The sequence below is a fragment of the Eurypyga helias genome, unplaced genomic scaffold (assembly GCF_000690775.1).
Source record: "Eurypyga helias isolate BGI_N326 unplaced genomic scaffold, ASM69077v1 scaffold12339, whole genome shotgun sequence".
Classification (NCBI taxonomy): domain Eukaryota; kingdom Metazoa; phylum Chordata; class Aves; order Eurypygiformes; family Eurypygidae; genus Eurypyga; species Eurypyga helias.
Window position 1 is genome coordinate 33350 of NW_010272755.1, and position 11509 is coordinate 44858.

General features: G+C 46.4%; 1 protein-coding gene across 1 annotated transcript; it reads left to right on the forward strand.

Annotated features, from left to right (window-relative positions):
* The first annotated feature begins 3768 nt into the window (after nucleotides 1-3768).
* LOC104504793 (purpurin) lies at nucleotides 3769-9395 on the forward strand. Its single transcript, XM_010159240.1, has 6 exons — nucleotides 3769-3826; nucleotides 4689-4806; nucleotides 5759-5895; nucleotides 7248-7357; nucleotides 8444-8656; nucleotides 9160-9395. The coding sequence occupies exons 2-6, from the start codon at nucleotides 4690-4692 to the stop codon at nucleotides 9168-9170; spliced, it is 588 nt and encodes a 195-aa protein (XP_010157542.1). The 5' UTR covers nucleotides 3769-3826; nucleotide 4689; the 3' UTR covers nucleotides 9171-9395.
* Nucleotides 9396-11509: the final 2114 nt, after the last annotated feature.

Here is an 11509-nt window from a genome sequence, read left to right on the forward strand (position 1 = left end):
TGGCTACCCATCACAGCAGAGGAGCTGAGGCTCCTCAACTCCTCTGTGCTTTGAGCAGCCTTCTGGTTTTGCTTGCAAACTGGGGGTGGGGGACGTGTGTCTGTGTCTGAGATGTGTTGTGTGCACGGCAGTATGTGAGCCCTTGCTCTACCAACTGTCAGCCAATACACTGAGCAAGAATGACACTATCATACTTCAGAAGGGAAGGGTGACTTTCAGTTTATGTCATTTAAAGCTGTGAGGTACTTGAATGGTGCCTTAAAACTCATAAGGCAGTGATAGATGATGCTTTTTTATCTAATGATGTAACACACCCAAGAACCTTACCCTTGAACCACAGTGGAATGAACTTCAAATTATTTCCTCTTCATCTGTATTGCATCGCTCTCTTCACTAGGAAATATCAGCATTTCTGAGCAGAAGTCACAGAAACTGAGAACCTCTTAGCCAATGGCCTTTATGTGGTGTGCCACTATGGGAAAGCCTCATTTCTCCTGCCTCCTGCCCTGGTGAGGGAGTAGAGGGGACTATCGCCATCGACTCAGTCCTGGGAAAACCTGGGACTGGAGTCATCCAGCAATGCTGGCACATGTGCGTGACACCCCAGAAGGAAGCCCTGCATCCTCAGCAGCACAAATTAGATCTAAAGCTAGAGCAGGAAATCCTCCCAGCTGCAATGCAATAACCACTACCATAGCTGTCAAGGGCGACTCAGTATTCCAATACATGTGGTTCTTCTCCAGCACCCTGGTAAACAAGCCCACGACTTGATTGTCTGCTGGACAGCAGGGAACTTAATGCCTGATGCAGGAGGCTATTTAGAGATCTCATACTGTGCCATCGGCTGCTGAGCTAGCACATGTTGCTAAATCTGAGCCGGCAGTGCAATTGCAGTAATTCCCAGAGCAGTTTACCCAATGCTTATTCCAATAATAATGCAGAAGGAGGGGGGCTACTAGGGACAGTAAACCCAAAACTGCTGCTGCTGTATTTCATAGGATAGGGCAGAAGATGAGAATAATCTTGTCTGCATACCTGTTTTATTGCAGGCCATTAAAACTACCAGGCTCTTGTGATGAATCCAGTACCCTGAAGATATGTTTTATTTGGTCAGGCAACCTCTTCCATTAAGAAACAAGCCACTTTTGATGAGCAGGTCTGGAACAGGCCTTTGGATATCTTCTTTGACCATCAGACCCTGAAGTGGACCTTTATTTTTATATCTGTTTCATAGCAAATTTAACAGGCCCAGGAATACGCTTCAATGCTCTGATGCCTCTTTTCTTTTTTTTTATATGCCCAGCACGAATTTATTACCATAATACTGTGAAATTACCATAATACTGTGAAAATGAAGGTTAGTCCAATTTTGTTTTCTTCTTATTCCAAACAGCAAATAATGCAGTGACAGATGTTATGGTCACCAACCAAAATCTTGTGCTGTGATTATCTATTATTAGCATGTCTCTAATCCCCAGGGGATTAAGTGGTCACCTAAGCATGGCTTCGAGTGTCACCTATGTCTCACATGGACATAAACTAATCTGTTTTGTTGAAACAGATGAAGTGATAAGTGTTTCGAAGCTCTTCTAATTTACAGAAAACCCTGCAGTTCATTCTCTCTCAAATCCCCGTGTCAGGGTGGAAAAGCACACTTCTGCACTCATATTCAGTGCCAGGAGAAAGTCCTTTGAAAATCTAGTGGGCATCCAGACCTCAAAAAGCAGTTTAAAAAGTAATTTTTATGTCATTCTTTAAGTGGCCAAGTATTTTGAAGAAATTAAGTGGGCTTTTTGTTGATCTTCCTTTCACTTCTAAATGAAGTAAATGCTGCTGGTGAAGAAGACACAAGTATGAGGGGCGTGTGCCAGGGAAGCTGAGGATAGGCAGCACAATGTGTGTGCAGGGACATGGGTAACAAGCTGTGCCTCAGTTAACAGAGCTGTTTATCTTCACACTCAGTGCCGGAATTCACCACCTCTGTGCAATCTTGTCAGGGACTCTGCTTATTCCTGAAGCAAGGTACATATGGGGAGCAGACAGCTGTAGCTGAAGGATTAGTTCAGCAAATGGCTGTTTGGCATCCTTCTACAAAGTCAGGCCAAGGGGGTGCAAGCAGGATGAGGTAGTTCCACATTGCCCAGGATGTGGCACATTCTGTACCCTGTCTGAGCAGCTGGATGTGTGCCATCTCTCCATGCCAGTGCCTAACACTTGCTAGCTCCAAAGTGCGCCACCTGTCCCAAAGAAAACCACTTATAACAAGCCAAGGGCACGGGGTGTGATGGCGTGCTGTCACCATGGCTGGGGAGGGCATGGAGGCTGAACCCAGCCCCTCCATCAGGCACAGTGGGGCATGCTGTGGCACTTGCTCCTGGTTACTCCTGGCCTGGGATGGGTGCTATCACCTTCCTGTCCTAGTTACCAGCAGGTCACTCTCCTGTGAAGTTGCTCAGGTTGCCTTTGAAGCCATGCAGATGGTATGAACAGGGTACGGCCAAGTCCCTCCACCAAACGTGCGCACGGGGAGTATCACTGCCTCCCTCCAAAGTGTGAGTGGAGGCTGCACAGAGGCCGAATCAACACTTCCTCTGGCAGCGAGCAAGGGCTGTGTTCCCAGATAGTAGGCAACCCTAAGCAAGCTGCCTGGGAAGCAGCACACAGCTGCCACGCAAGGTTGCATACTTCTGTTCACGAATTCCTGGACAAGCAGCTCTAAGCGATGTCTGCAGCATGTCCAGCACATCCAGAAGACTTAGACTGACTCTCTATGTCCAAGTTGTTGGATCAGTACCAGGAGGTTCAGAGCTCCCTGGGCTTACTCTGTAGGAACTAAAGAGTCATCCCTAGTGGGAATGTCCAAGGGTCCCCAGCACCCAGCAGCCCAGGGGGGAAGCTACAGCCAGTGCTGATAACACCTAGATGAATGTCAGAAGCCCTAAAACTTCCAGAGAAGCCTTTGCAGAAGAAGTATATGGGCAGTCTTTGCAGTTGAGGAAATCCTTTGGGGACCTGGGGGAAATTGTAAGAATGGCAGGCATGGTTTGCCAACAAAAATGTTTTTCTAGCCATTTCTGCCTTCTCATCTGTTTTTGCTTTATTGTACCCCGGTGGGAGGCTTCTAGGAAGAACATCTTGGGAAGGAGAGAGCTATATCATTTATGTAACTGGAAATGTTGCCAAGATGAACTGGTAAAAATGTGTATAAAGATGTTTCAGTGCACAGAAGAACAGGGGACTCTGATATTTTGATGTGATCATGAAAGTAAAATCTTTATTTTTGCACTTTCCCCCAGCAGATAATGCATAATATTTTTCTACTCTTGCAAGGGTCACCTTAATATGATGATAAAGATATTGGAAGAGCTAATTATATATCTACCCAATGCAAGTTGTTAAATATGAACACATGCCTGTGCAGATGAGTATGTAGAGTCCATGAGTTTCTCTGGTTAATGCTCTGTGCTTATTCTCCTAACACGTGTTAGAAGCAGAAAGACTTCAGTGAGGCAAAGGTGTGGTACAATCACATCAGCAGATTTATTAGCTTTCTGGACAGCTTTTTCTGTTATGTAAAAGCTGTGTTTGTATTAGTATAGCAGTCAGACCCACCAGTGTGAGGATTACCGGTGGTTTTTATATAATGGATTATCCAAGATTAAGCGTTTTATTCAGGCACACGAGCAAAAATAACCAATTAGTGACTTTGCAGATTCATTATTTAAAGGCAGCTGGAAGGCAATTGACACAAAACTCTCCTGCTGACTGCAGCCCAAAGACTGAAGCGGAGTGGTCTCGGGGATCTCCAACGTCTCTACCCTAACAGGTAGGTCTCTCTTCAACAGAGGTGGGCCAGATTAGCAGGGAAGTGCATCTTGCATGGCAGCAGCTGGGAACAGAGTAGCTGCTTGGGTGTTGTTGGTAGCTTATCTTGGATGCTGCTGGCAAGTTTCAGGTAATTGTGTTTTATCTTGGCATCAGAACAGGTATGCAGGGTCAAATACTCTGCAAGAATGTACATGCAGGTGCTCTCTTTCCAAAATGTGAGAAACAAACATGCTGGGATACAGATGAGCTGGGATACCCAAGGAGACAAATAAAGCCTTGGCTGCCATGTGGCTGTGATGCAATGGCAGATCAGGCCTCTAGAAATGGAATATTATTTGTCATGTTTGCAGAGGGAATGATCTGAGGGCAGACAATACCAAGATGTATTTTGCCATTGGAGTATGCAGCTAGGAAGAGCCAGTTTTGGTGATAAGAACCGGTAATAAATAACACAGCTTTGCTGGTTTGAAAGCAAAGTGGACATTCACCATGAAATAATTAGAAACAAGATCTTTACAACCTACAGTGCTTTACCAGAGCTCATCAGAACTTTATTCTTCTTGTGAAAACAAAGATTCAAAAGAATTTAATTTTTAATCAATTCTTAACAACCTTACCCCTATTCTGGCTTGATTTATAATGATAAAATATCACAGTCCACTATACTACTATTGGCAAGCAAAATACTCTTGCAAAATAATTGCCATTGATGCTCAGTTTTGGCTGGATTTAAGCATTACAGTGACCCAGTGGCAGAAAGAAACTGATTTTAAAATGAGGGGAACTTATCTGTAGGCTCAGTAGTAGCTACCCACATCTACTGCCTGAAACAAAACTCCACATTTGCTTTTGTCTTGCAGAATGAAATACGCACAGTATGTTTTCCTGGCCTCGATCTTCTCCACTGTTGAATATAGCCTAGCTCAGACCTGTGCAGTGGAGTCTTTCTCTGTGAAAGACAATTTTGATCCAAAAAGGGTAATTATGGTTCCTTCAATAGATGTATGTGTAAAAGTTTCATATGTAAACTGTTTTCCCAGGATGCAGGTTGTCTGAATCTAAAGGGTTCCTCAGTAAGCTAGCTTCTGTTGTACACTCTCTCTCAGACACTGTTCCTGTAGTTTGCTTTCCTCACTGCTGTTTAACTTCTGAGCATTACGGTAAAACTGGCCATGAAAGTCGGGGATAATATTCTGTTAGACAACTGTTAGCTCAGAGCTAGGTACAGATCTCAGCTTTGAGCGGTCCCATGAATGAGACAATTTAGATCCTTGTTGGAGAGAAGGTCCAAACTCATGCCCTGGGGGACTTGCATCCACCACCAGCCCTTCCTGGGAGTCACAGCAAACTGAAAATTTATCAAGTTGGGTATCCTGAACACAGGTTGACTCTTGTTTAAACACAGCATTTACTCTGCCTGCCTCTGAGGAGGAAATCACAGCTAACTTGGCATTGGAAAGGTCCAGAGAGGGTGCCGGTACCTATTTCGATGGTCCTGTGGCAAACACCCCTTCCAGCTGCAGCTGGGATGGGGCCAGCACCCTCTATACATGATTGACTTTGCTGGAAAGAAACCCATGTCCGGGGACAGTTTTTGGAACATCCCAATTTTAAAAAGTCAAAGCACTTCTCAGGCTCCCCTACTGGGGAATTACAGGCTCTGTTTCAGGCTGAAGCATGCAACTTGCCAAAGAGACGTCATTAGCTTCACTGAAGGATCAGATTTAACACAACTAAATTCTGCTTTCCTTGCATAGAGGCAAGGGCTCAGGCGGCGTAGCAGGACCTGTGCGCTACCTACCCACCCAAACTCAGGCTTTCTCCATAGGCCAGGCAGTGGGTAGTTAGAAGGGCATTATGTTTACAAAAATGCTTTTGTGCTAATCTTGCTGCAGTGATTAATCCAGATGGTAATAGTCTTCCATGTTAGTATGCAGGGAAATGGTATGCCCTGGCCAAGAAGGATCCAGAAGGCCTTTTCCTTCAGGACAACATCTCTGCTGAATACACTGTGGAGGAAGATGGCACAATGACAGCATCTTCCAAAGGACGAGTGAAGCTTTTTGGGTGAGTTAGCTTAGCTTTCAGCTTGAGCTGCTGCCACGGGGTACTAGAGGAGGGGGACATGGATGGGGATCTATCCTGAGTGCACAACACGAGGTAATATATTAGAAGCCAGAGGTTAGGCACTTTTGAGTCCTGGGTTACCTTTCAGCCTGGCTCTGGTCTAGGTCCACCACAAAACTCCTGCATAAAGTCAATTCCAAAGCCAAATCCTGAATGATGGAGCAGTTAGGTAAATGAATTACAACCAGGTGAGAGGAGCTAGAGAAGCCTGTGGGGCTACAAGGGCAGGGCAACTCTTTTCACTGTGGTAATGGAAGGAAGTTTGAGTTTTACCTGTGGGTCATGGTCACTATAAGAAATTACAGCATGTAAAGGGATTAAATGGCAGAAATCTGGGGCTTCCAGTAGGCTAGCACTATTTCTGTTGTGCATTAACTACCAAAAATTCTCTAGCTGCATGAGTAATAGGGCAGAGCCGTTGGCTACAAACCTTGTACATCTTAACAGCAGAGCACTGCAGGGTATATTGGGATGGGGCAAATGAAGTTTTCTAGGCATGCCATGCAGTGTGAATGGGAAGATTCCTGTAAGGACTCTTCAGAATCCAAGTGGGATCTCAAGGCTGCCAGGAATTTATTTCTGCGCTGGCAGGGTAAAAGGGAAGCACAGCCTGTGCAAGGGAGGGAATGAAGGCCCTTCCACCGTTTCACAAATCCAGGTAACACTTGACAAACTGTGCTAAGATGCAGGTGGTACTCAGAGCAAAGAGATGCCAACCAGAGAAGGGTATTAGAAGAAATGGACGACGACGCTAGGTTGTTCAGGCACCTACAGGGTTCCCACAGCCTGTGTGAAGGCCTGTAACAGACATCCCTGTGCCTAGAGAGCTAAGAAGGGTTAGAGAGAGGAGAGCCAACTCCACACTTCCTCTCAGGGATACGGCAAATGAGCCCAAATCAGCCCAGAAGCAGGTCAGTTCACTCTAGAAACCACTAGCAGGGAGCCAAGAAAGGATGTCCATCATTTTGCTTGGTGACTGACTGCTTGTACAGAAACTGGTAGCAAAAAGCCTGCTGAGCCAAAGGAGTGTCAGGGCACTGCCCCAGCTGCAGCATAGTTGCACAGCCGAAGTGGGGGGCTGGAAAGCATCAATGCACTGTCTGATGGAGGGGGGTATTACATATTTGCATTACTTACAAACCGTAACTTTGCACTAAGAAGGGCCATGTCCAGGCCTGGGGCAGCTGTGCTGAACTGTAGCCTGGTTCTTGCCCGAGTCTTAAGCAAGGGACACTGATTTGAAGCTCATATGCTTCAGGGTTTTACCTTCAATCTCACGGATCTTGTTGCAGGTTCTGGGTGATCTGTGCTGACATGGCTGCTCAGTATACAGTACCTGACCCAACCACTCCAGCAAAAATGTACATGACCTACCAGGGCCTAAGCGCCCTCTCCAGCGGTGGTGAGTGAACTCCTCCAGCCCCCTTGGTGCTGGTTGACAGCTTCCAGCTGCCCAGATTTGTGTTTCTCAGCATATGAGCAGGAAAAACAGTAGAGTTCAGATTGCTCCTAGTGGAGACAAAGCATCCTTTTTTCAGGGGATTCTTTATCCAAGCAGTGGTTTTTAGGTCCACAGAAGGGGCAGAATCCAGACTCCACAAAGGCCCCACATAGACATCATATATATCAACAAGGAGGGTGCCACTTAGAGGCAATGGGCCACACACTCAGGTTTTGTCCAGCCAAGTGGGGTGCTGAACCTGAAGCAATACTTCTCCGGCCCCAAAGTGGGAATTGTGGAGGTGCCGAAGGTCAGTCGTCCTTGTACTTCTCATAGCTCTTGTGGACCCACATCTGCACTCCATCAGCACTTCTCCTTGGGCAGACACAGCCCAATGATAGGGAGCTGTCAGCTGAAGTCCCCCTTGCAGGAACTGCTCACACCAAACCTCAGTTATGCACCCTGCACACCTCATAATTTGTGCCTGCGTCTCCTACAGCTGTGGGACTCCAGCTGTGGAAGTCAGGCAGGACTTGGCCTGCTAATGCGTAAGAAACAAGTACATTCACTTAGTACTGGCAGACAGGCCACAACAAAATGCATTTAGCTGAGCAAGGCTGGAAAACAGGAGGCACGTTTTGCTGAGGCTTCTTGTGTAGGAAATGTAATCTGTATAGCCAAAATTTAATCTATATGCCCTGTGGCATGTGTCGAGTCCCCTCCCTCCCCCACCCAATGCTTCAGTGAGAAACATAAAGGGAATTTTTGGCCACTGAAAACCTGGAAAGTCCTAGTCCTCCTAATACTTCTAACCTAAGAAACCAAAGGTGAAAATGCACTGAGCATCCTGGGAAACAACATGGTCTCGAGTATGTTCCAGTGCTTCACTTCATGGTGTGGAGATAAGATGGATGTGGGAGGTGGCTTCAGATCCCGTGGGAAGTTATCCCTGCCATGTGCTGAAGTGAGGCGTCTTTCTGTGGGATGACTAGGTCCTCCTCTGCCCTGTTTCGCTCACTGTGACAAACACGTGTTCTGATGTTTCAGGGGACAACTACTGGGTGATTGACACCGACTATGATAACTATGCCATTACCTATGCCTGCCGCAGTCTAAAGGAGGATGGCTCCTGTGACGATGGCTACTCCCTGATCTTCTCACGCAACCCCCGTGGCCTCCCACCGGCCATCCAGCGCATCGTGCGTCAGAAGCAGGAAGAAATCTGCATGTCTGGCCAGTTCCAGCCCGTGCTTCAGTCAGGTACTTTGGGCTAATTAGCAGAGTCACTGAAACGGCTGCACTGGCAGCTTGTAGGTTGCTTTTGCTGTAAGTGCGACAAAAAGCAGCAAACCACTTTGCACTCTTCTAGCAATTCCTTTAAAATGTTTTATCTAATAAGAAAATAGCTGCAAAGGGAAGTCCATGCAAGGGAGAGTGACTGTCCCAGTCCCAAGCTTATAGTACTGGTTTGGGTCCTGCTTAGTGTCGCAGAGGGAGGGCAGTCGGTTTGTAGCCCATGCCTAGTTGCTCACATGAGCTGAACTCACGGCTCTGGGACTAGTGAAGGCTGCACAACTGCGATGCCAAGAGACATGGAGCAGCGCAAGCAGCAACCTTCACACCACCCCCATACTAGTCTTGTACTGTGATGCCGAAGTACCCTAGGAAGGTTGTAGCTAGCGCTGCACTGAAGACTAAAGGGCTGTTGAAGCACTTTGTAAATTTAATTTCAAGAACTAACATTTATTTTTCTTTCTTTCCAGGGGCCTGCTAAAAGTACACTTCCAATCCTACCCTTAAGCACAGAAACCAGACCTCTTGGTCTTGAAGTTGCCACTCAGCTAATAAAAAAAAGAAAATCATAGCACGGCCTAGTGTGTTTTTCCTGAAAAACACATGAAAATGTTGGGGGTTTTGCAAACTGTGTGCAATATGTTATTGATATTTGAATTTTCAAGGGAATACCTAACGTGGCATTTGTCAATGAATGTTTTTAAAAAAAAAACAAAAACAAAAACCAACCAAACATCTGGAACTGCTTTCTGTTATCTTCTGTACAGTCAGGGAGCAGTAAGAGTGAACTGCTCACTGAGGGGAGGTGAGAGCGGTCACCACAGCCAGTGTGGCCTGTGTGTCCCTCCCTGGCAGGGGAAGCAGGCCAGGGTTGGTGACAGGGACAGCACCCTGACAGTGCTGACTGTCAGACAAGGGCACGGTGACAGGGCAGGTCTGGGGTTGAGCTGGTAAGTCCAGTCAGCGAATGAGGCAGCAAGGCAGAGGGCAGGCACAGGCATGCCTGCGAGGTGGCTCCAGCCGGGAACACCACTGGAGAGGGTCAGAGACAGAGCCATCTGCAGTGAGGCTCCCACAGCGGGGCCTTGGCTGGGCTGAGCGAGGTCTGCAGACCATGAGCAAGGGGTATGTGGGTGAAGGTCCCACGTGAGGCTGTGCAAAGCAGCAAAGGCTTGTGGGTGCCTGCAGGCTGCTGGCATACACAATGTACTTCTCCCACCAACATTTGTATTTAAATTCTGAAGCCAAGAAATCATCTCAAACAAAAACTCTGAGATGAGGCTGATAGTGTGGTCCTTGCTGCCTGCTAATACCTTACTGTCACTGCTGGTACAGCTGAACATGCAAAAGTCTGCACAGAATATTTCTAACCAGGCCCTGAATCACAAATGCAATAAAGCAGATGTTCAATAACACTGGGACATTGCTTTAAAGGAGCAGTTACTTGAATTTCTAATGGCATAAGCAGTAATTTACTCCCCACTGTCTTCATAATCCAGTCTCTAGTTTCTGAGATGTATAGAACTGAAGGATATAGAAACGACAGGTTTTATGGCCAAGAATTTCATATGTAGAAGGAACAAAAAGAGTAGTATCTAGACAACTCCATGTAGAGAAAGGGTAACATGAGTCACATTTCTGACACATACTTCCCACTGCTCTTAGTAAATCACATTCACTTTGAATGCTTCTTATGAATAAAACTACCAGCCCAGAACACTACCAGCACACTGCTGAATCATGCTGTTTGTCAGCAACATGAATTTTTACAAGTCATGATGGCCAAGCATAGAGGGAAGACCAAGCTGAACAGCCCCCGCTCCTAAGGCTGTCAAATGGTATGTGGCACAAGGATGACACTGAGTGAAGACCTTCAGAGCACTACACTACAGAACAGCTTCTGCAAGATGCTTGCACCGTCTCATGTACAGTGTTCGATAATTATCTACTGCATTGGAGCATGAAAAATGCTGACTAAAGACTCTGGTTCTCCAAGGCCACAGACATTATCCTAGGGATGCAGGGAAGGCTCTCAAGTTGATGTTCCCCAGGATTTCCAGGTGGGACTCCTAAGGCAGTCAGCCAGCCAGAATCAAATAAAGCTATTCCTTGCTCTCCTGGCCTAGGGAAAGCTACCCTGAGGGGGAACAAGATGGTGAACCACTGTCTAAAGCTAAGGACAGAAACAGAAGAGGAGCATCAGGCAATGCAAACAAAAACAATCCATAGATAAAGACCATTGAGTGTTGAAAAAATATCAGCCTTTTGTGCTGGTCTAAGTGCAAGGTCAGTGTATTGATTGAATATTCACCACTTGTTGCCCTCTCCCATCAGGAAGTATTGGGGTGGAGATCTGTGAACTTAGGACTTGTATCAGAAGTGATTAGACAATGCCAACCCTTAGATGAAGGAGCCTGGCCTTTGGCCAGGACATTCAGACCAGTACTACCAGTCCTACAGAAGTGGAATTTTTATTGACTATGGTTATAATAACTATATGACCAAAGTAGATGGGAGTTCTATCAAGAAGGATCTATATGCAGACCAAGTGCATCCTTACTGTGCTTGTTATAGCCTGTCCAGATAAGTTAGGCAGTGAAATCCCTCCTCAGCCACACAAGGTTGTGCCTCCACATTTGTAGGAGGAAAGTGGTGATTCTGGGAGAATACACCATGGAGTTATACATGCCTCAGTAACCTGTCCTTGGGAGGAACTGAGGGAAGATATTCCTAGCAGGACCACATGCAGGCCTTCACCATATGATGAGACTTCCTGACCTGGTAAAGCTCACTGAGAGACTTCCTGACCTGGTAAAGCCC

Excerpts from the sequence above, each read along its gene's own strand:
- LOC104504793 (XM_010159240.1), top strand. The coding sequence starts at position 4,690 with ATGAAATACGCACAGTATGTTTTCCTGGCCTCGATCTTCTCCACTGTT. Across the intron at positions 5,896-7,247 it reads GGACGAGTGAAGCTTTTTGG|GTTCTGGGTGATCTGTGCTG; the intron begins GTGAGTTAGCTT and ends ATCTTGTTGCAG. Across the intron at positions 7,358-8,443 it reads AAGCGCCCTCTCCAGCGGTG|GGGACAACTACTGGGTGATT; the intron begins GTGAGTGAACTC and ends CTGATGTTTCAG.